The sequence below is a fragment of the Myotis daubentonii genome, chromosome 7, assembly GCF_963259705.1.
Source record: "Myotis daubentonii chromosome 7, mMyoDau2.1, whole genome shotgun sequence".
NCBI classification, from domain to species: Eukaryota; Metazoa; Chordata; class Mammalia; order Chiroptera; family Vespertilionidae; genus Myotis; species Myotis daubentonii.
This window is the reverse complement of record NC_081846.1, coordinates 48576284-48601187: the sequence shown is the minus strand read 5'-3', so window position 1 is coordinate 48601187 and position 24904 is coordinate 48576284. Positions and strand designations below refer to the sequence as shown.

Here is a 24904-nt window from a genome sequence, read left to right as displayed (position 1 = left end):
GAAAGAAAGAAAGAAAGAAAGAAAGAGAGAGAGAGAGAGAGAGAGAGAGAGAGAGAAAGAAAGAAAGGGAAAGGAAGGAAGGAAGGAAGGAAGGAAGGAAGGAAGGAAGGAAGGAAGGAAGGAAGGAAGGAAGACAACAAACAACCTAGAGATCATGAACAATAATCACAACTCAAGCCTGGTGCCAGGCATTTTACAAAATGCTTCAATGATATAGTATTTCAGCTCCCTAATTTGGCCAAAAAATTGTCCTCACAGTTAAAGGAAAGTTATTGGTCATTTTTAAGTCCCATCTAAAATTGCTAAATTTAATTTGCTAAAAATACTGTCTTTTGGAAACACATGACCCACAGCTTCATGGCTTTACTTCATCCATAGAAGGCTTAGTCATCATCAAGTGTCACAACACGGGTGACTCACAGAGTGAGGAGGGAGCCTGACACTTCCTTACACATGTAGGTACTCAGAGCACCTCCACTTCCAGAGATCAGCCTGGCCAGAGTGACACAACCCTTCCTTCCCCAGCACAGACGACAGATCGCAATCAGCCCAGCAAGTCCACAGCAGCTTCCACTCCCAGGTCGTCTTTAAAAAGGTAACACATGGCTCAGCTTTGTTATTTATTCCTTCACTGCTCATGTCAATCTTCAAACTGTCTTTGATGTTGTGGTTTAGCCTTTGTCTTTCATGTTGTGGTGACTGTTGCTTTAAACAGAAAAAAATTAAAATGTTGTGAGGCAGTACTGGGTCCACCTCACAATAGAAGTGATCTGAGTGTCACCTGGGACCTAGCCTTGAGCTCCGCAGTCTCTCTTTGAATGTTCTTTAGCTCCCTACAGTTACAATTAAACTGATGTCTAGTTATTTTCTCAGGGACTATTCAGTACCGTCTGTGAAACTGCAGTGAGGAGGGGCTCCAAAACAATAGGAAATCTTAGCTGAGTTTCTTACTGGAACAACACATTTGCTCCCAGCTGCAGGGCTGATGTGTATCTATCTGCTTCACCAGTGCTGTCAGACGTCCGTGTGGAGTTGTAGACGAATGTGCACACACACCAAACTGGTGCGAATGCCTGCTGGGTGCGCGGACAGGGAGATTCCTCCCTGTGCACACAGGGCTCCTGGGTCCCGGGCTGACAGCAGTAAACCTGCTTCAGGTTTTACTCTCCATTTTTATAGGATGCAGTGGTGGATGTTTTCACTTCGACTTCTTTTAAAGGAGAAAGTTGGGTTAGTGGTTTTGTTGCTATTTAATCCTGGCAGCACTTGTTTAAGGCTGTATGATTCAAGCGGTGCTGTGATGCTTTCTCTCCATGGGCTGATTTTAGCAGTTGCAGAAAGAGTTTAAATAAAACACATTGAAATTAAAACTCAGTTTGGGGCTGTACAAATGGCTCTGAAATGTCCTGCTATACTATTTGCTCAAAGATAAGGACTATGCTTATCTTAGTATCCTTTGGCATATATTAGGTGCTCTAAAAATATCCTTGGCTAATTGCTGCATAAAATGAAATTGAAATGTTATATCATCTTTGCATTGTATTTTTGAGATTTGAAAACTGTGCCCAATTTTTAGAACAAACCTCAATGTTTAAATGTAAGAAAAAATTATTATTACATACATTTCAAATGGGGAAAATGGAAATTGGTCTTAAAACTCTCACAACAAATTCCATTTTCTTAAGATACCATCTTTAAAAACTCAGATCTTTTCTTCTGCTGAAAGATAACTATGATTGAAAGAAATATATTGAATATTTGAACACACTTTCTGCATCTCTCTATAGCATTCTCCCTAGATTCTAAGCTTTCTTTGAAGCCTTGTAACTATCATGTATAATAAGATACAATATATAATCTCTTCCAGTTAGCAATTTTAAAAAAAGGATCTGTGGCTTTGACAATAATTCTTAACCTGCCAGTACTGTCAGGGGGCATACTGACAAAATAATAAGCCCAGGAGGGACTGGGAATAATTAATTAATATTTATGGGTGTTATGGTGAATATAAGTTAAGAGTTTTGAGAGGAGGCAGGAGGAAATCAGAGATACTTTTATCCTTAGAACTAAAAATGCCAAGCATACATCCAGCAGGTCTTCTACACTGAGAGCGGCTGGCACGCCTCTGTGCAGAGACTGAATGAGTCTGCAGAGGAAGAACTACTTCTCCACGCCTCGCTGGCCCCCCACCGTCATCCCCCGCCCCCACCCCTACACAAAAGGCACGCAGAGTACCACAAGCCTCTCTCTGCTGCAGGAAGCAGGATGCAAGGGAAATGTACTGGGTGCAGGAGCTTCTTCATCCCATTGAGTGAGGGATCAACTCCATATAAGTAGCATCATAATCACTATTACTGTCATTTTAATCAGATCCTCAAGAGAGCATTTGTTGCTTAATGTAAACATATTCCATGTAGAACCCCTTGGCTCCATCTCAAATTTTTAAAAAAATGTTTATTTTTATTTTTATTGATTTCAGAGAGGAAGGGAGGGGAATGAGAGATAGAAACATCAATGATGAGAAAGAACCATTGATCAGCTGCCTCCTGCACGCCCCCTACTGGGGATTGAGCCCACAACCAAGGGGTATGCCCTTGACTGGAATCAAACCTGGGACCTTCCAGTCCACAGGTCGACGCTCTATCCACAGAGCCAAACTGGCCAGGGCTTCATCTTAAATTTTTATTGAGCTTTCTGGTGCCTAACTTAAACATTTTTTCCCCATAGAAACATAATTCATTAGTCATTTAGCTTGTGTCATTTGGCCCAAATGTGTGTGTGTGTGTGTTTGGCCCAAATACATCAGAAATCTGTGAAAGGTTACTTGGGTTTTAAAAAACACAGAATTTCTTACTTCATTGAAAAAGGAAAAACAAAAATGAATTCCAAGGTAAGTTACCCAGATTTACAATATTTAAATGTTCAAGAGACTGACATGTCTAGACCACTGTCAGTATTAAGAAAGCCTGTGCAAGAAAACCTCAAAAATAGAGTATTTTAGAAAGCAATTGTTAAATGCTCTCTATTGAATGTAGATAAATAACTTAATTGTTGATTCAAGTTAGGCCACGGTTACAATAAATTAAAGGTAAATAAAGATGGTACAGATTCCTATCAGTGTTGACAGTTTTAGTACTGCTTTCTCAAACAAAGCCCTCTGTGGACCTATGTGGAAATAAAATCAAGTGATGTAGAAAGAACTCAATGTTTCATATAAAAAGTATACTTCATAATGCCATCGAGACATTATTTTCCATTTGTGTGTGTGTGATTTATTGTTAAAGGGCAGAGGACGATGAATAAAGGAAGTGAAATCAAAGGATCTTATTTTAGATTTTCTACTAGGAAAAGAAAGCCAGAAAGAGAAAGTTAGAAGAAGCAGAAGTGAGCATGGACAGCAATCAAGTTGCAACATTTTCCCATAGCTGCAGTCCGCTGGCTACTCTTTAAGCACTTTGCATGGCAAATGAAAGAGAAAATTACTTCTCCTTTCTCTGTTCCTTTGGCACCTTTGTGACATGGTAGAGAATTTTGATGAAGTATCTTCATTCTTCCTGTTGGCTGATGATGTGTCCATCTCTTTGTAGTTCTTCCTTCTCATTTTACAGTTTAGTTCAGAGATGGAAGTTTTAGTTCTAGCCATTCTCTGGCAAATAAACTTACCTATGATACCTATCCTACTTGGCTCACAGAGCTAGTTTGACAATTAAATGATATAAATATTACTTGAACACTTTTCAAAAATTTCTGAAGTTATCTAATTGGAAGTGTGAATATTATTATTATTATTATTATTATTATTATTATTTATTCCCTGATAACTGAGAGGGCTCAAAGATTAATCCGGTTATCACCAATCCAATTCTGGAGTTAGAGTGGAAACTTCTTTCTTTTTATCCTCTCTTTCCTTCCACAGCATGTATTTAGTTAATGCCAAGTATCACAAAAGACACTGGCCATGTAGAAGGGTGTACACACAGCCAGACTTCCAGAGCTGGGGATCCAGGGGGCAGCGGAGCAGAGGATGAAAGCGTGATGGTGGAGTAGAATGGCCTAGAAATCAGTTCCAGAAACAGACTACAACTGTATCTTAAGCCAATTAACCTGCTTTTCTGAATTTGTTTCCTTGTCTGTAAAACGGAGATCATTTTATTATAAGGTTTACATGAGATAAATATTTACAGATCTTAGCAGAGGGCCTGGAACACGGTAAGCTTTCAATAAATTATAGCCATTCCTATCTGATGCGGTCACCTCTTTACATGGGTTGGTCTGTCTAGGAGCATATTCTGAACTCTGTAGAGTCAACAGGCCACCCATCTGCAGGGCACCCCCAGAGGAGTCTATAGTGACCCAAACTCAAAAGCTTCAGCCAGAATGTAGGCCTCACAAATGCAGCGAGTACTAATTTAGTAATTTCTAAATTCAAAAATAGTGTCTGGTGCTAATTCAGTTTTGTTCACTGCTTCCTGTCCTCCTGATGGCAAAAAGGCTTTTATTTTAATCCTAGAAATTAATACTTACAGCAGCAGGATATGAGTACCATTTATAAGTAACAAAACTTTTCTGTTAAGGCCATTAAAAAGTAATCTCTCATCAATACGGCATTACCAAGGAATTAATGACTGAGTTTCCAGAAAAGCAGTTCTGGATGCTGTGAAGCTCTGGGCCCCAAAGGTGAGGAAGCTCTAGACCAGTGGTTCTCAACTTGGGGTGATTTTGACCCCCAGGGCACATGGCAATGTCTGGAGATATTTTTGGTTGTCACAACTAGGGAGAGGGGGCTACTGGCATCGAATGGGTAGAGGCTGAAGGTGCTGCTAAACATCCTGCAATATACAGGACACGTAATTTCCAGGCCAAAATATCCAACCTGCTGAGGTTGAGAAACCTGTGCCTAGATATGAGCAGTACATAGAGCAGACCCTTCACACAGTGAGAGCCACTGATCCTGACATCACCATAAAGGTCTTCCTGCGTAGCAGGCGTTTAGTCATCTTAGTTTGCCAGGCACGCTCCAAGGTCGCTATTATCTCTATTTTACAGATAGGAAAGTAGAGTCTAAGAAATGATAATTTTCCCAAAGACCTTCTGATGATAGAGCAACTGGGACTGGACTTCTGCTAGCCAGATTCTGAGGCCTGGGCTCCTCACCTGCTCTAGTGTGTGCGGGTGTGTCTATACGTGTGTGTGCTCATGTGCATGCGTGGTGTCAGTCCTTGTTGCCAGATTTTACTAGTGAAGTGGCTAGTGCTCATTGTGGCTTAAGAAAAATCTCCATGGCCAGTTCATCGGAGGAGGCACATTTAGTGCTGCACCTGTCCTCAGGCACTGCGGCCTGGGGCTGCAGATCTGCTTTCTCTTTGTTCCCAAACTTGCCCAGTGCCTAGGCTCACAGCCACGGGGTGCTAAGAGAACTAGGTTATAGACCGAGGTGCTTATTCCCTTGAACCAAGAGATTTGTACTTTACTAAGCAGTTTTCTGTGAGATAAATTGGAAGATAGAAAAATAAGCAAGCAACCCAAGCAACTAAGGTCAGTGTCCTGAGTCTCTGAATTGCTGGGATTAGGGAGCCATGTGGAGGTGACCACAGGGGCAGGGTATGGTTGAGGCAGCCCTGTTAGTCACTGTTACTCATTTACTTCTCGGTGGTCAATGAACCAATGGGCCGTCAATCGGCTTCTGTGTAAAGGTCATGTTCCCAATGACTCTGACCGAGGGCTGCTGCTCAGCGGTGGCATCGTGGCTAAAATACTATTAGAGGTCAACGTTGGTTTTTAGCTGACTTGGTCCAATGACCTAGAGCCGTGGTCGGCAAACTGCGGCTCGCGAGCCACATGCGGCTCTTTGGCCCCTTGAGTGTGGCTCTTCCTAAGCCTTAGGAGTACCCTAATTAAGTTAATAACAATGTACCTACCTATATAGTTTAAGCTTAAAAAATTTGGCTCTCAAAAGAAATTTCAATTGTTGTACTGTTGATATTTGGCTCTGTTGACTAATGAGTTTGCTGACCACTGATCTAGAGGAATGTGAACCTTAGGGACTGAGGAAGAACCAGTATTTTTTTAACAATAATATTTGAGTTAAGGATAGGCTTTGCAAAATTCTAGGTCAGGTTGGCAGTCCCTTGGATGCAGGATGCAGGCTGCAGGCTGGGACACTAGCATATGAAATGACCCTGAGCCCAGAGGTGAACCTCATAAAGACAACACAATTTTTTTCCCCTTTTGTTATTGATTGATTGAAAGAGAGAGAGAGAGAGAGAGAGAGAGAGATCAACTTGTTTTTCCACTCATTCATGTATTCACTAGAGGTCCAGTGCACGAAATTTGTGCACAAGGGGGGCGGAATGGTGGTCCCTCAGCCTGATCGGCACCCTCTCCAATCTGGGAGCCCTCAGGTGATGTCCTACTGACGGCTTAGGCCCACTCCCCGTGGTTCTCTGCTGTCTGAGGGGCCCGCTTGGTCGCTCCCGGGTCGCTGCTGGTGACGGCTAAGCAGGCCCTGCTCTCAGCGGCTGCTCCCCAGGACTGGAGAACTCCAGTGGGGCTGAGAGGATTGTGCGCTGCCATCTTGTGGCTATGGGCACTGCCATCTTTGTGTCAGAGTGATGGTTAATTTGCATATTACTCTTTTATTAGATAGGATTGGTTTCTTTTCGTATGTACCCTAACTGGGAATTAAACCTGCAACCTTGGAACATTGGAACAACATTATAACCAACTGAGCTAACTGACCAGGACCTGACAACACAATTTAATGTGAGCCCATCTTTAACAACTAAAATGCTCCTCTCTGTTTTCTTGTTACTAGATAAAAATGGGTTTGGCTAGGTAAGGAGTAGGCTGAGAGGGAGATGGAAAGGAAGGGAAGAGAAGAGAAGAGAAGGGAAGAGAAGACAAGAGAAGAGAAGAGAAGAGAAGAGAAGAGAAGAGAAGAGAAGAGAAGAGAAAGGGAAAGGGAAGGGGAGTGGGAGAGAGGGGAGGGGAGGGGAGGGGGGAAGGGGAGGGGAGGAGGGGGGAGGGGATAGGATGACTGCTTTGGCTTGAGTTTTTGTTTTTCTCCAGAAAGTGTGGAGGTGAACTTACCAGAAAGTAGAAGGCAGAAAACTTGGTGCACAAAGTCACTAGATACTGAAGTCCTGGAGTTCTTACCTATTTCATGCATGAGACACAAAGCAATCCAATGAAGTCTTTTCTTAGAAAAATGTTTTATTTTCCCTTGCCAAATTTTCCACCTTTTATTTTGAAATAATTTAGAACTTATGGAAAAGTTCTACCTAGATTTTCTAAATATTAGCATTTAATCACAGTTTTATTCTCATTCTTTCTTTATGTACATATATATGTGTTTTTATATGTTTATTTGTGTACATATTCTTATTATTTTCTAAATTAGTTGAGTGTAAGTTGAAGACACAGTGCTATTTAATCTTCAAATATTTCAGTGTGTATTTCCTAAAAAGCAGGACACTTTCAAAATAATCATAGTAAATCTTCAAAATTGGAAAACTAATATTAAGGCAATATTATTTATCAGACCTACAGATCTCACTCAAATTTCACTAGTTGACCCAGTGAAATGTTCTTTTAGGTGAAAGAAAAAAGATTTTCTGGTCCAGGATCACGTGTTGCATTGGGTTGTCACATCTCTTTAGTCTTCATTTACCTGGAACAGTCCTCAGTCTTCCTTTTCCTTCATGACTTTGATGTTTTTGAAGAGTACAGACCATGTATTAAGTAGAACTGAAAGATTTGTCTGTGCATGATTAGCTTCTGGTTATGCATAGGTGTGCTCTGCATCCTTCCCAGTGTAGCACCTGGTACAGTTCTAAGTCTTTCTTTTAACAAACAAAAAAAAAAAATAAATACAAAGTTCATTATTTGAGATCAGAATAAAGGAGTGAAGTGGAAACCATGCTCCTGAGAAGTCGCCGTGATGAGACACGGAGGCTTTGCAGGCCGCTTCATGAGCTCTTGCATCATGGTCACGGTGGTAGCCGTTTCTCAACTTCGCTACAAGCTGCAGCATCTCCATGCTCCAGGGCAGTGGCCGGCAAACTGCGGCTCGCGAGCCACATGCGGCTCTTTGGCCCCTTGAGTGTGGCCACGAAGTTTCAATCGCACTGTACGTGCGGGCCCGCACGTGGTATTTTGTGGAAGAGCCACACTCAAGGGGCCACAGTTTGCCGACCACTGGTCCAGGGCTTCAGGCTGACATCACTAGTAACTGTTCCTGATCTCTGAGCTTCATCCTTCCAGGCCCTCACTCCCCCACAACCACTATAACCATGTAATCCCTGATTCCCATATTACACTCCTTGTTTCTATCATTCTTATAGTGACTCTCATTTTATGATCACACTCAGACTGACACAGCTGTATTCCTATCTTTCTTTGCCTTCCTGACTTTGAGGGTTCTGAAGAGTGTTCCATACCAGGAGGCACATGACCTTGGTTTGTCCCATAACCAGTGGTATTAATTTTTATTTCATATGTAGAGATTTTAAGGAAATTTTATATTTATAAATTCAACTAGTGTATGTTTTGCTTAAGTGTGGCCTGGATAAATAATCTTTGAATAAATCAATATTGACTGTATTCCCTGAATGGAATCTGTAGGCTTCATTGCAATTCAAATTCCATGGAAATTATTTGAAAAAGGCAAATTCTCATGGGGTTTAATGTCTCCTAGAGACGGGAGTGGAGACTCTGTGTTGTCATGTTTTGCCAGGGGCAAGCATAAGGGGAGTAACAGTAAAACAATGGCTTACCTTTGTGAAACCTTCTACACTGCACTTTTACATGTAAGTTGATTCAGGTGGTGGTCTGTTGGATTTCTCCACTGTGAAATTACTATTGCTCTTTTTTTTAAGTTAGTATGCATCTTATGGGGAGATTCTTTGAAATTCTATAATTATTTTTTTTTTCTCATCAGAATTTCACCCACTAGTTTTAGCATCCATTGAACATTCTTGCCTGAAAAAATTGGTGGTTTTCTAATTCCATCATTCCTTTTACATTTATTAGTTGGAATATTAGTTCTTCTGTAAAATGAGGCAAATAATGTGCCCTGTCTAACTCACAATGTTGTTGAGAGGATCAAATGAGTTAAAAGTAAACGTGCAGTGGAGAAGGCTTCAGAAAGGCGAGCCATTGTTTTATTGTGACTCCCCTTATGCTTTTCTCTGGCAAAACAGGACAACACAGAAAGTCTCACTCTCTGCTTCAGGACACATTAACCTGTGTGAGCATTTGCCTTTTTCAAATAATTTCCATGGGATTTGAATTGCAATGAAGCCTACAGATTCCATTCAGGCAATGCATTCAATACTGTATTTAGTTATTTGATAATTATTTACCAAGGCCAAACTTAAGCAAAACACTATTCTAGTTGAATTTATAAATATAAAATTTCCTTAAAATGTCTACATAGGTAATTTTATAAAAATTAGTTACACCCCCCACCCCCAAATTATACATTTTAATGTATTTATATATTCGAGAAGGGGAAATCCTGCTACGTGGACAGTGATTTGCAACAAATCAGTAACTCCTACACAGGGAAGATTTGGAGAAACTACACCAAATTATTAAGTCAGTATAGTCTAAAAACTTGACTGCTTTAGAAATAATCACAGCCATACCACAAGAATCAACTAGTTTGCCCAAACCTACCTTTTTTTGTAGGTTAATCCTCACCCGAGGAGATTTTTCCATTTAATTTTTAGAGAGAGTGAAGGGGAAGGGGAGAGACAAAGAGAAATATCCATGTGAGAGAGACACATTGGCTGGTTAGCTCCCATACACACTACAACCAAGGTACATGCCCTTGACTGGAATCAAACCTGGGACCCTTCAATCCACAGGCCGATGCTCTATCCACTGAGCCAAACCAGCTAGGACCAAACCTACCATATTTTAATATTTACCTCTGAATAATTTTTATCAATTGACAGGTTTTTTTTACTCTTTCTTTCTTTAGCTATAGGTCTTTTGTTAGGGGGCGGAAATGAAAGCAGAACCTAAAATTTCCTTGAGAAGTGAAGAAGTTACATTACATTGAGTCATTTTTCATCTGAAATGACCTGTTCCTTATAAAGCAGTAGAAATAAAATTGTCTGTATGTGTGCACATGAGTGTGTGTATGTTTAATTTTATCTCTCTGTGTGTGTTTAAAATCCTTATTATGTGGGGAATATTTATATGCAAAGGAAAAAAACTAGAAAAAAACCCATAAAATATTAAGAGTCAAATGTGATAATCATTACTTTCTCTTTTTTTCTGCATTTGCTAAATATTTTTTACCATGAGCACAAGTCACTTTTACAAGCTGAAAAAAAAGAGCAATTTTAAAAAATGATTCAAAGGAAAAGCCAGAAAATCATTATATATATTAAAAAGCCCAAACGAAATTTATAAAATTTCTTGGCCTTGCCAGTACTTTTTGAACACAGTGTCTATGAGCAGCCATGATTCCAGAAGCATCCATAAAGCCTAAACTTGAACTCAGGGCCTATCTATCCATTGTCCTCAATGAGGTACTTAAGGCCTCTCTTGATTCTAAGGGTGTTTCCGGGTCAAGGGTAAAGGTGTGTGTGGACCTACGGCAAAGTGAGGGAACTCTGAGGCTCCATGGGGGAAGGAATAAGGTCTTTCTCACATGGGATATTCTCTGTGGCCTCTCTTCCTTCCATAAGCAGAGAGAGCCAATACAGGCCATGGCTGCTCCTCTGTGCGGGGGGACCTGATAAGCTTCCTGTGGGCTGCCTTATAGCTGTGAGGTAGGAGGCCTGGGCTGCCTTGATGCACAGACCTGAGGCAAGTAGGCAAAGCCCTACAGCTCTTATTCATTTCCTCCTACCAGATGGCTTGCTCTTCCCCAGACATCATTACCCACAGTAAAAGTAATAGGGTTGGCTGTCTTTGTGAATAACACTGTATGATATATGGAATTTTATATTCTAAGATAGTCTGAAATCTTTTCCTGTGATAGTTTTGATATTACACTTCCAAATTAATATTATACTTGTTTTCAATGAGATAATGCCTCCTTCATCCACAACTATTATTTTACTAGAGGCACAACGCATGAAACTCGTGCAAGGGTCTTGGCCCTCACAGCCCCAGCTTCATCCTGAAGGTCGCCCGGAAGGTCGTTAGGCTGTTTGGTCTAATTAGCATATTACGCTTTTATTATTATAGGTAGCCAAACCCTGTACAATATTTAGTGGACCTTTCAAGGTGGCATATACATTTAAATGGTCAAGACTATAAAATTCCTATAGTACTGTTTCTTTAACATTTGTTCTTAATCTAAAAATAATTGTGAGAATTCTAAATTGCTGCAGTAAGTGTTCATGAAATAATAAAATTTTCTTTAAAAAAAAAAAATTAAAGTGATTTATGCCCAGGGTTCTCTCTGCCTGTTTGATTTTAGGCCCGAGGTTGTCTCCAGTCCTGACAAAATTAGTTTTCCAGGTCAATCTCCTGCATCTATGGTCAAAGCCTCACAATTTTAAAGTATGAATTGGCTCTACTTTGTCCTCTGTACATGTGATTTTTTTTCTCATTGGAAGCTGGAATCCAGAGATGTCAGAATCTGAGGATTACTGATTGTGGTTTAGGATTCTGTGCCCTTGGCCATCATCTGTCTTTCAATCTCTTCCTATTCATCTCACCTTCTCTCAATGAACTCACTGGGCCTTGCACTTCAACACTGTCTGCCACTGAGTTGTAAGGGTCTCAGAGTTCTCTCTCTCTCTCTTTCTCTTTCTCCCGCTTACTTTTTTTTTACTATTACTTGGTTAATTTTTGTGTAACTTTAGAGAAGTGGTTTAGCACTTAAATGGCCATCTTCCTAAGCAAAGGAGTTGTTTTAAAAACTATGTATCCACTCAAATGTCTTAAAATACCTCAAGTTCATCAATCCTGGGTCTGATGCTTTGATGGTCCTAATTTGAATTTTCTTTCTAATTCTGTACACTCAGGACAACATCTTATTTTATTGTTCAAGAAAGAAGTAATCTTGTGGATACAGGAAAACAATGCTCTTATGGGTGTTAGCCCTCCTAGTCCTTTGTGGTTTTCTATGGAACTATGCTGGTAAAAGACAACCAAAGATTGCAGACATCGCTGATAAGTACATTTTCATTACTGGCTGTGACTCGGGCTTTGGAAACTTGGCAGCCAGGACTTTTGATAAAAAAGGATTTCGCGTGATTGCTGCCTGTCTGACTGACGCGGGATCAACAGCGTTAAAGGCGGAAACCTCTGAGAGGCTTCACACTGTGCTTCTGGACGTGACTGACCCAGAGAATGTGAAGAGGACTGCCCAGTGGGTGAAAGACCACGTTGGGGAAAAAGGTGAATGACGTGGGGCTGGGAAGAATGGAAGGGGTGTTGCGAAGTAACTACAGCCAGTAAAATGTGTTTGGATATTAAGTGGCCTTTCAAGAAAATGTCTCATAAATGCCCACTATACACTGGAGAAGATTGGAGAAATCTTAGGATAGCCCCTGAATAGTCCCTGGGCGTACAGGAGAAACACAGCTCAAGCTATCCTCAGTCTTAAGTCCCACTGGTGAAGGTAGAACTGAGGTGGGCGTTTAACTTTTCCTGGTCTTCTCCAGTGAAGTGCTACTCTAGCCACATACACAGCAAAGGAACTTGGGGTTAAAATCTACAGGAGAATATGGGAACAATTCCCAAACTGTCATCTGGATACCTGAAATCTGCTTCTCACTGCAAAATGGCCAATGTAGAAAATGGTCTCAGAATTTCAGTAAAGGTGTCTTTCATAGTCATGGTAGAGTAGTGAGCCATTGGGCCTCATTCTGCTAAGGTGGCAGCATTCTGAACTCGAGGACTTTTACTGGCTTGAATGAAGTTTGAAATATTCTCATGGATGAAGATATTTAATAGGCCCACAAATGGAAAAAAAAAAACCACAAATGTTTTTCTCTAGCACATCTTCATCATATAGTTAAGAGTCTATTCCTCAAAAACAATGGTTTGTTAGACTCCACATAATTTTTAAAGCTTGAATTCCAAACACCTTTGCACATATTAAATGTTTCCCAATATAAATAAGCCAAGTGAATGATGGAATTTTTTGCCAAAAATTAAGGTGAAATAGATGGATGCAGCTCTTCATCCATATAAATAGTTTATCAATATGCTCTGGCCTTGCCATCTAGAAAGGTAGAAAAATAGACCAATTTATCTATATCTGAGATTAAAAAACAAAAAGGTCTCACTGAGTAGCAGCATTTGACATTCAGAACCAAAAAATAGAATAACTGTGATACTGGCTTCCAGTAACAGAAGTTCAACTATTTCAATTCAGCCTCCCACACTTCCTGCTGTCACTTCCCAAAACTGTAGAGCATTTCAAAGCAAGAGTATGACTAGAGGAGGAAATGGCACCATTGTGAAAAGCAGAGGTTATATTTCCATTAAGGATGCTTCTACCACGTCTCCTTTCCTTCCTCTGTTCTAGGTCTCTGGGGGCTCGTCAATAATGCTGGTGTTCTCGGCGTGCTGGCTCCAACCGACTGGCTGACGGTGAAGGACTACAGAGAACCCATAGAAGTGAATCTGTTCGGACTCATCGACGTGACCTTAAATATGCTTCCCTTGGTCAAAAAAGCTCGAGGGAGGGTTATCAATGTCTCCAGCATTGGGGGCCGTCTCGCATTTGGTGGAGGAGGCTATACACCATCCAAATACGCAGTAGAAGCCTTCAATGACAGCTTAAGGTAAAGCAAATATATTAAGAAATAATAGCAGCTAACATTTATTGAATGTTTATTATGTACCAGACATTCTATTTAGTGCTTTAAATTATTCCCAATATATAGCTTATCACAAGCATGTCAAACTCAAAGGCTAACCCCGGCCAGGTAAACAAGGTTTAAGTTTATGTGCGTTGCAAAAAAAACAAAACACACCACAGGTTTTTTTCAATAGAGACATGCTGAATACAAAGGGCTGAAATAAATGAGTAATCGTTAACATAAAACAATAGAACATTTTAGTAAAAATTAATATTTTTTTCTTGAACATTAACTTACCAGACACTGAATAACTACACAAATTAATAAGCATAATGCAAATAAATCTAATTTTCTTGTTCTCTAAAAGCGAAATATTTCCTGTTGCTCACACCAAGACTAATGACGTGGCAATCAGCTGCTAAAATATTCACTGCTAGTATTAGTGGAGAGAAATGGTGCGCCTGCGCGTAAGGCGCATAAAGGGAAATGAACGCAACATGATTATAGAAGTCAGTCATTAGTGAATGTTGTAGTTCATTATTAATAATTATGTAGGATATTGTAAAAATTAAGTTACAACATTTTTATTAAAAAGTTTCTTACATACGCTATATTGGCTGGGCCCCAAAAATATTTGTTGCAGGCCACGAGTTTGACATGGTTGGCTTATCACATCATTTGGTTATGTGTGAACCCCTGAGCTCAAAACAAAGTACCAGTTTAACAAATAAATGCCCCAACTCAGTGCCCCCCAAGCATGTGTGAGGTTTACAGGGCTTCTTAAATCTGTAGGTTTATGTATTTTGCCAGATTTGGGGAGTTTTCAGCTATTAATTTTTTCAAACTTTTTTTGTAATCCAATCTTTCTTCTCCTTCTGAGTCTCTATAACACAAACGGTAGAACTTTTGGGTTGTCCCACAGATCCCTAAGGTTCTTTTCACTTTTTCCATTGTTTTCCTCTCTGCTGTTCAGATATGTCTAATGATCTATCTTTAAGTGCACCGACTTTCCTTCACTTTTATCCTGCTATTGAGCCCAACAGATAAATATTTCATTTTGGTTATGGTATTTTTCTAGTGGTTCAGTGGCACTTCAAAACATGGTCTTCTCCCCTCCCTTGCCTACTAACATCTGCATTTTAGAGTTCTTAAATAGCTGCTCCATGCATTCTGTCCAGGTTTTGTAGCTACATTCAGTGGGAGAGACGGGGGAAGTAGTCTATCTTACTTGGAACCAGAAACTGTCACTTTCAGTTCAAAGCCCCTAAATTGCAAGAGGTTGTATCAATCAAGTTTCTGGTAGGAAAGGGAGGACATTAAAACTGGGTAAATGGAGCAGAGTTTACTTAAAGGACTATTGGCAAGCGTGGAGTCATGTAGTGAAATCCCAAAGGGTAGTGTAATGTCCAGGGAATTAATGACAGCCGGGGCATCTCTACCCACAAGACTGAAGGGAGAAGAAAGGGCAGTTTCTAGAACCTGCATACATAGAGGCAGTCACCTTCAGTTGAGGGATAAAATTAACCAGTGTCAACATCACAGGAGTAATAACTTGTCCAACCTCTTCCCATTGCTTCCTCTGCTCTTCCTCTGTTGCTCCCAATTGACTGAACCAAACAGAAGCTAAAATATAGTTAATGCAGGCAGGCCTCCCAGCGTGGAGAGCAGACACAGGTTGGAGGACACAGTGGAGCAAATGGAAAGTATCCAGTAGAGTGTGCTGTGACAGGCAAGAGAAAAGATGAAATTACATACAGTCTTTTCTTCAATTCAACCATTTATTTATTTAACTAGTTGCAGGTACATGTTAGAGTTATGATCTACACCATGGATCTAGGTGCAGCTTACTAGTAAAAGGTTAGAGTATTCTATAGAGATTAATAGAGACAGAGCAACTCCATTTTGCAATTTGGAGTCAGGTTGCCAGGTTTGATTCTTTCAGGAAATAAACACACAAGACAATGTCAGAACAATGCTTCTTCAATGTTAATGTGCATATGAATTGCCTTGATCTTTTTCAAATGCAGGTTCTGATTCAGTGGGTCTGGGGGTGGGTCCTGGGTTTCTGCAGTTATAACAAGCACCCAAGTGCTTGCTGCCCCTGGTTGAGAGATTACACTTTGAGTAGCAAGGTCATGGAGAACCTCCATCAGTCTGCTTGGTTGCCCTTTGGTTCCACTCTCTCAGCAACAGTATCATAATAAAATGTTAGTACACTTAGAGACATACTTAATTTTAAAAAGATATTTCAACGGAAGGGTTTGTGGGATTGCAAACGCAGCTGGGCTATGCCTGAAATTAATCAGTAGAGAGTGTTCCTAAGTTTCTAAGTCATGGAACGAGAGTTGGAAATGGTGTTGTGCATGCAGGCCACAGTCCAGTGGCAGCTCCAGGAGGATTTGGGGGCAGCTGTCCTATTGGGAAAGGGTTGGGGCTCTTTAAAGCTGTATTTGCCCAGCAACATACTGGTTTCATACTGGTTTTACTCACCTGGTAAGGTTAGTTGGATGACTTAAAGCCATTTGTCCCTGGAGGATGTTATTTTCATGAGTAGATGGAGAGGAAAGTCTTCCCATATGCCCCTTTAGCACTGATACTTTCCAAACCCACAGGAGATCAGAAGATAGACGAGAAAAATACAATCAGGTTGAAAAAATAATCTTTTTCATTTCAATGCAAGCAACGTACCCTTAAAACTATTTCAAAATCAAGCTAATTTGCATTTTTTAAAAATATACTTCAAACTAAACAATAGGTGTGTTACTAGAAAGCCAAATATAAGATCAATTAAATCATAATTTAAGGTTACTGGTAAAGTTCTTAGTAAGTCTTATGGTTGGTAGAGTCTTCTGTAAAATGAATAATTACTTCCTTATATACTCTTGATAGAAATATAAATTAAATATAGGAAATAATTATTCACATAACTGGATTTAAAGAAACGGGGACCATGATTTCGCCAAAACCCTGTTGCCTGGTAAATGCATAGGTTTGGGTTTTCTGCAGTGAAATGATGAAAGAGCTTGCTGAGTGGCCTAGGGAACAGGTTAGTCAAGTCATATTGTGTCCCTCAGCATATCCTCGTTCATGCTGCAGTCTCCTCACGTTCCTAGAATGGAGGTAAACTTGTCCAGCCAGACCAGTCATCGGTCAATTTCACCATAAAGTATGCTATGTACTGAAAAGAAACCTGTCCTCAGCCCAAATGCTTGTCAATTCGATGAGAGTAGGCTCAGGGGGAACACTGGGCTGGGGGTGGGTCTACCCAGGTCCCTGTCCTGTTCTGTCACTAAACCAGCCCTCACTTCACCACCCTGACCTTCAGATCCGCAAACTGAGAGGGCAGAACAAGAAGCTCCTGTCCAATGCACCTGATTCTCTGATCCCGTGAAAAGTTTCACAAGAGAATGTCACGAGCATTTTCCAAATGAACCTCCACTGAACATCATCAATGGCTTGTTTGTTTGTTACTCAGACGGGACATGAAAGCTTTTGGTGTGCATGTCTGTTGCATCGAACCTGGATTATTCAAAACAGGATTATCAGATCCAGTAAAGGCTGCTGAGAAGAAATTTGCCATTTGGAAGGACCTGTCTCCAGATATCAAACACCAATACGGAGAAGGTTACATTGAAAAATGTGAGTTTTGGGGATGGACCCAGGGTCCTCTGGGATTCATTGTCATAGGCAGTATGCAGGAGACTCAAACATATATTTAAAAAATGAGGTTCCATAGTAATAGTGATCTTAAATATGGATCAGGTGTTCCTAATAATTCCAGTGTCATCTCTTGATCCTCTGAACATTTACTAAGTGCCAAGTTCTATACTGAGCACTTTATAAATTATGTGTATCATTTACCCCTCAAAAAAACACACAACACTATAGGAATAGTAAACAGAGGCTTGGGAAGGTGAAATGCCCTACCCAATGCAATACAACTTCTCCTGGTCTTCACCTCTACCCAAACTCCTCTACCAATCAATCACTTAACATTGTTCCAGGATTTATGGAGGTCCCAAAATATAAAGACTTAGACTCTGACCCTTAACTAGCTTATAATCTAGTTGAAAACAAAAAGTAACCAAGAGAGACTGTAAAACAATGAGACTGTACAGCATAAAGAAAATCAATCCTTTACTTCTTAGACATAACCCTATAGTCCAGAAGGGTGCTGTATGGTGTGGTCTCTAATTGCCCAAAGAATTCAGACCAAGAAAAAGAAAATACTGGCTGAGAAATCTTTATGGGACAGGTCAGGTTTGAATAAAGCCCGAAGTACAGGAAGGAATTATTTGGGTAAAAACTTTCTGGAGCAGGAATGCACGGGGAGTGGAGATAGAAGAAGTAACTAAGTCCAGAGACTGAGTCAGGGATGGAGAAATAATAATGTGTACTTGTCCCCACTATAAGAACTTTACATGAACTTTCATTTAAAATGTTTAAATAAAAAGTAAATAAATAAAACGCCCAAATAAACCGTATGAAATAGATACCACCTTAATTTTATAGAAACAGAGAAGTAAGTTGCCCAAAGTTGCAGAGTTATATAAGTTGGAAGTACTAGATTTAAACACAGGTAGCCTGACTTTGCACCACACTATAATGTCAACAGGCATTAAGGAGCTGGTTGAAGTTCCTGTATCAGGATTGTGCCTCCACCTCAAACTTCCTGGCCCTGCCCCACCTAACTTTGTGTCACTCTATTCCTCCAAGCTGCAATCCAGCCTCTTCATCAATGGGCTTGGTAAGACAGCCAACTGTGGTAAGGTTCAAGGCCAGTAGTTCACAAGGTGGAGCAAAGACCAAGGCAGATCCACCTAGGGAGGTTTTTAGAATGACTGACTCACTCAACCACCCCACCCACTACACATACACACACACGCACACACGCACACACGCACACACAGATGCAAACATATACACATATACAGGGTGTCCCCCCAAAAATGAATATGCACTTTTAATTATTATAAAGTCAGTGTTTATTAACATACAGTTCATTTTCAAAATTTAAAATAATCCGCAGAAATGAATAATTTTTTTGTCAATGCCTGTTTTCAAACTAATGACCATTCTGATCCAGCCATCACTGATAACTCGAAGCAATGGAATGGCAAACATCAAGAATCATTTTGTTCAGTATTTATGTGCCCTTGATTCTTCGACTGTTGCCTTGATTCTTTGACAGCTTTGTACCATAAACTTTATCTTTTATGTATCCCCATAAAAAAAAAAGTCTAGCAGCACTTTAGGATAAATTTTCTTTGTTCAAAGTTTAGTCTGGCTTCACCCATTATTTCAAGTCAGTTAAACCTGAAAAGGAGTGAAAATTAAGTGAATTATCAGCTGTTAATATAAATATATACATCATTGGGGGACACCCTAAATATCAACTGTAACTTCTGGTCTGACAAACCTCCCAGTGCTGACATGTCACTATAGATTTAAAACCTCTGCCATTAAATACTATTCCTCACTCACCAACTCTGAAGGTTCTAAGTAGATTCAGAAACAAAATGCTCTTTCAAAAGTGTTCTCTCCATTTGATACTAACATTGATACTTTATAAATGCCTATGAGTATATCACCAACTTCCATCTCAAAATTATTTTTGCACTAGCCCCTGGTTCAAATGTCCTGTCTCAGAAGTACCATGTGGCTTTGAGCCCAATGTTACACTGATTGTTCTTTTTAGAGTTTTCCAAGTCAGGTTTTGGAGATCAGCCAGACTCACTGTTCCGAAGTAGACCACAAACTTAAGCTCACCTTTCGTTGTTTCCCAAGCTGGAGTAATAGGAGTTTAAAATAGCCACTAAGGCTTATTAGGTAACCTCATTTAGACTCTTTGATCAACTTGTGGCTACTGGGGCCTGAAGTTGAAAGGAAGATTTAAAATAATAGTTTTCTTTTGAGAAGACACAACTCAGGTATGTTTTTTTCTTTTAAAATATTTTTATTATTTCAGAAAGAGAGAGGGAGAGAGGTACATCAATGATGAGAGAGAATCATCTATCGGCTGCCTCCTGCAGGTCCCACTGATGACCGAACCTGCAACCTGATCATGTGACCTTGACCAGAATTAAACCTGGGACCCTTCGGTCCCTCGGCCAATGTTCTATCCACTAAGCCAAACCAGCCAGGACCTCAGGTATGTTTTAAGAGCACAGGAGGCCCTAGCTGGTTTGGCTCAATGGATAGAGCATCAACAGACTAAAGGGTCCTGGGTTTGATTCCAGTCAGTTGAAGGCTTGGTCCCTGGCCCAGGTTGCATGTGGGAGGCAACCAATCCATGTGTCTCTCTCACATCGATGTTCCCCTCTCTACTCTCCCCATACCTTCCACTCTTTCTATAAAACAATGGAAAAATATCCTTGGGTGAGGATTAGCAACAACAACAACAACAACAACAAAAAGAGCACAGGAGGAATGTTCCAAGTCATTACCAATCCCTTGATGACACACCAGCCTCTTCAAAAGTGTCTTAGCTCATTACTCAAACACTTCACTTACCTGTGAAGGTGGATCTCTTCAGCTTCCTGAGTCAGGGCTTTGGAGTGATGATTCTCTATTTATTCACTGGATTACAGAGGCACATGACACATGAGTGCACGCACACACATGCTTAAGTGCACATGCATTCCCACATTTCCTGTAAACATGGGACTCCCTCGAAACACACCCAAAATCAAACCCATAACTCCGTGGGCTCAGGAGCCTCATATACTTTATGACATTGTTTCCCTTGTTGCTTTAAAGTAGTGCCTCTCCGAGTTTGGTCTCTGGACCAGTGCCATCAGCATCACCTGGAAACTTGATAGAAATGCAAATTCTTGGGCCCCACCTTACACCTGCTGCAGGTGGGACCCATGGATCTGGGCCTTAACAAGCCCTCCAGAGAATTCTGCTACCCACTCAGTTTTGACAGCCAACGGTCTAGAGCAGCGGTTCTCAACCTTCCTAATGCTACGAACCTTTAATACAGTTCCTCATGTTGTGGTGACCCCCCAACCATAAAATTATTTTCGTTGCTACTTCATAACTGTAATTTTGCTACTGTTAGGGATCATAATGTAAATATCTGATATGCAGGATGTATTTTCATTGTTACAAATTAAATATAATTAAAGCATAATGATTAATCACAAAAACAATATGTAATTATATATGTGTTTTCCGATGGTCTTAGGCGACCCCTGTGAAAGGGTCGTTCGACCCCCAAAGGGGTCTCGACCCACAGGTTGAGAACCGCTGGAGAAAGTATTGCTGCGTTATTTCCTGATAAATAGATAGAAACCCATCACAGTGGGCCTCTATTATAATGGCAAATTCAAAATTCCCACTAACACATCTTCCCCTTTGTACCCTCACCTCTACAGACTCCTTTTCCCCTTTCGCCAAAGAGTAAACACACTTGTTCTCTTTGTACAGGTATGGACAAGCTGAGGGGCACTGTTTCCTTTGTGAACGTGGACCTCTCCCTGGTGGTGGAGTGCATGGACCATGCTCTCACAAGTCTCTTCCCTAAGACCCGTTATGCTGCTGGAAAAGATGCCAAGACTTTCTGGATACCTCTGTCTCACATGCCAACAGTGTTGCAAGACTTTTTATTGTTGAAACAGAAAGTAGAGCTGGCTAATCCCAAGGCAGTGTGACTCAGCTAACCACAAACGTCTGCTGCGGGCTATGAATTTGGCTGATATCAAGGACATATCTCCTTTTTAATTTTATTCCTTACCTAATCCAACCTGGACTCATTTAGATCATGCTTCTTTTGATAAATGAAGAGATCCCACCAACCCTGGTGCTATCCCAGAGTCCCTTCTCAAGCCTTCCTTGAAAAGAAGGGCAGGAATGGTACCTGCCCAATATTTAGACTTTGCCTGCTTGGTCTGATGTAAGAAAAATGTAAAGGTTTCCCCATCCAAAATGATCTCTACCACTGCTTAACTCATACTCCCCACCCCCATTCCTGAATGTTTAATATATGTCCCTTATCAAAATGTTCAGAGATAACTAGACTACTTTCATAAGTGAATTAGATGTGTTCTGTTATCTTACTGAGAATAAGACTCTGAAGGACTGGAACTCCATTCTGTGAGCTTTGATGGGGCAGGAGAAGAAGGGTTATGAAGTGTTATGTGACTGGTATAAGTTAAAGGGCAGCTTGGCCCTGGCCCTAAAGACAGTTCATCTGTTTATCTCTAATTTCTTCTGGTTACATTAACCACCAATCAACCCTCACTCGATTTGTCCTTGGAACTGAAGTTCATTAATGTTGTTTGCCGGGGCTCTTTCTTCTCACCTTGAATTCCCAGACCTTGGCTTTTTACTGCTTTAAAATTTTACTTTCGTCAAAACCGGTTTGGCTCAGTGGATAGAGTGTCGGCTTGCGGACTGAGGGGTCCCAGGTTCGATTCCGGTCAGGGGCATGTACCTGGGTTGCGGGCACATCCCCAGTGGGAGATGTGCAGGAGGCAGCTGATCGATGTTTCTCTCTCATCGATGTTTCTAACTCTCTATCTCTCTCCCTTCCTCTCTGTAAAAAATCAATAAAATATATTTTTAAAAAAAATTTACTTTCATTTTATTGCTTTAAAAATGTCTGGCCTGCTGCTCTCTGACCTTCCAGGGCTCCAGGAAGACTTTTAGAACCTGAAAGAACCTCCTTTGCTGAATTTCAACCATTCTAGTACTGTTTGGGGGCCTACCTAATAGTATTATATCCTTTGTTCTGCCTAGACCTGCTTTCTTTGCTCATTTCTCCCAGTAGTTACAATTGTTAACTCCCTGTTTCATCTAACGAAAGAAAAGTTCTACTTAAATGAAAGCTTCCAAATATGATAGCACCTCAAAATAAAACCAAATATTTTCACCCAACAGCTTTCAAAGCTTTTAAAACTAAATGAAAAGGTGGATGTTTGGAGTATAAAAGCATAAGTCTCAACAGAAGCACAAGACCAGAGAGGGAGGTGATAGGAACATCGGAAAGCCGCTGCACCAGGAGGCTGAGGTGTGAGTTCCTATATCTTGCCATTGCTTATGTTCTTCTCTGTGCTCTTGGGAAAATTATTTTTATCTATAATATTTTTGGAGACATATGTGCTGGGAATTCTTCTAAGCACTGGCCTGCAGTATGGAACACAGTGGATATGGTCCCTTCCTTCACAGAACTTACTATCATCCAAAAACTGGGAGCCACTACTCAGGATGCGTTGGAGGAGCTTCTCCAGGAACCTATGACCAAGACGAACGCAGATGCTGTCTTCTACCACCTCTAGCCTGGGGGAATCCTTCCTCATTTATTTTGGAGGAACCTGGATAATCTCTTGGACTTTCATTCTGATCTGATCTAAAAATGCACCAGTGTCCTGTATGTAGACACCCACAATGTAAACAGATCTGAAGTCTCTAGCTCCTTTACCCCAAATACACTTTCCCAGTCCAGCACCAACTACTGTTAATTTTGTCTCCTAAGGAAATCTCAAGTCCCTCTACTTCTCGTCACCTTCAGTGCAATCATCTGTTCAAGCTTCCGTCATCTCTTATCTCAACGTAGCATATTCATCCCTGTGTACCTTCAGAGATTTTCCCTCACAGTCAGAATTGTTCAAAATTGAAATCTGATCGTTCCACTCTTCTCCTCGCCACCACTTTCTGAAACCCTCGAATGTGTTCCCATTGCACTTCGGCTAAAGACTAAAATGCATAATATGCACTACCTTGCCCTGGCACTCCTCACGAACCTCATTTTAGGCTGCTGTCCTCATTTTGCCACCTCAGGGTCTGTGCCCATGATCCTACCTGGAATGTTCCAATTTTACCTGCTTGTCCAGTTTCCTCCTCCTACAGATCTCATCTTCTTCCTTGGAGAAGCCCGTACAATTCCAAATTCTGACCACCACCTTTTCATCCCAGCTAGGTTCCCATCTTATACATCCCACTGTGTCCTGTAATTTACACTTACCAACTCTGTAATTATTTGTGTGGTTAGTTAGTTTATATTAGTCTCCCATATCAGATGTTAAGTTCCACGAAATCAGGAGCCATGGTGTTTGCTTATTTTTGTATTCCCTTTCATAGTACATTTGGCACATAGACCTGTGTCCAATAAATATTTGTTGAATGCATTCAGAAATCAGCCTCTATCAGCCTTTCTGGCGAAGGGGCAATCTATCACTTAAGGTCAAGCTTGCCACCCTCATTAGTTGTGCCATCAATGTGTCAGTTCATTTAAAATCCTGTAGCTTCCTTAAGCCGTTGAGTGCTTCTACAGGGACTCCTTACCTATGGTTTCTCAGAGACTATTCAGTGTTGCCATAGTGATTTCTCATGACCTGCTAGTCCAGAAACACTGCGGTGGAGCCTCCCTCCATGGTGAGCCGTCTGGGACCCAGTGGTCACAGAACAAAGAGCTTCAGGGATCATTGTATCCATTTCTCTGTCTGTGGACAGGACATGGCCAAGCCATCCAGACTGAAGAAAAGCTCTTCAATTTAAAGTCTCCCCAGAAACTCCATAACTTCTTTGGCAACCCAGCCCATATTTAATGAGGAGAACTTGTAAGAAAAGTGATCAATTTGGGATCTTTTCCATACTATTAATCTCAATAATTCTCAAGAGCATGAGAGATTATAGTCTCATCGGTAGAGGAAATAGCTAAATATTCTCAAAATGAAAAGCTTTTTAATATCTATAAATCAATTGTGACAACTTAAGTGCAGCCACAATTTATGAGGATGAGGGAGGGGAGAAGGGAGGAAGGAAGGGAAGGAAGGTAAAATTAGACAGTGGGTTTTAAAAGCCAAAATGCTTTCTTAAACTTCATTCAGGGTGTGGAGCCATCCTAAAGGAACAACTCTGAAATTCTGAGTGTTGAAAGCACAAGACAAGCCTCCTGGCCAGTGATCCCCTGTCAGCTTCTGCATGCTCTTGGACCTTTGAGAAAAATGATAACCAGTGTATATAGACACTTCTCATTTTCCTACTCACTTTCCGCCTCCTGCTGCTAACACCCTTTTAACAAATAGGGTGTTTCTTCATGAGCAGAAATGTAAACAGCTATCTCCATACTTTACAAATTGCAATGTATATTCTGAATAAAGTAAATAAAAGTGTCTGGTCAG

The 24904-nt window shown here is 40.7% G+C and overlaps 1 protein-coding gene across 2 annotated transcripts; it reads left to right on the top strand.

Moving 5' to 3' along the window:
* The first annotated feature begins 445 nt into the window (after positions 1-445).
* DHRS9 (dehydrogenase/reductase 9) lies at positions 446-22353 on the top strand. Of its 2 annotated transcripts, none has more exons than XM_059704196.1 (5): positions 446-595; positions 11991-12366; positions 13502-13760; positions 17254-17417; positions 21210-22353. In XM_059704196.1, the coding sequence occupies exons 2-5, from the start codon at positions 12048-12050 to the stop codon at positions 21431-21433; spliced, it is 966 nt and encodes a 321-aa protein (XP_059560179.1). In that variant the 5' UTR covers positions 446-595; positions 11991-12047; the 3' UTR covers positions 21434-22353. The 2 variants fall into 2 exon arrangements, with proteins under 2 accessions (XP_059560179.1, XP_059560180.1); XM_059704197.1 differs by lacking the exon at positions 446-595 and adding an exon at positions 6654-6762.
* The last annotated feature ends 2551 nt before the right edge of the window (positions 22354-24904 follow it).

Bases quoted from the DNA above. Each gene is read 5' to 3' on its own strand.
- DHRS9 (XM_059704196.1), top strand. From the start codon at position 12,048: ATGCTCTTATGGGTGTTAGCCCTCCTAGTCCTTTGTGGTTTTCTATGG. The intron at 12,367-13,501 runs GTGAATGACGTG...CCTCTGTTCTAG, and splicing joins AGACCACGTTGGGGAAAAAG to GTCTCTGGGGGCTCGTCAAT. The intron at 13,761-17,253 runs GTAAAGCAAATA...TTTGTTACTCAG, and splicing joins GCCTTCAATGACAGCTTAAG to ACGGGACATGAAAGCTTTTG.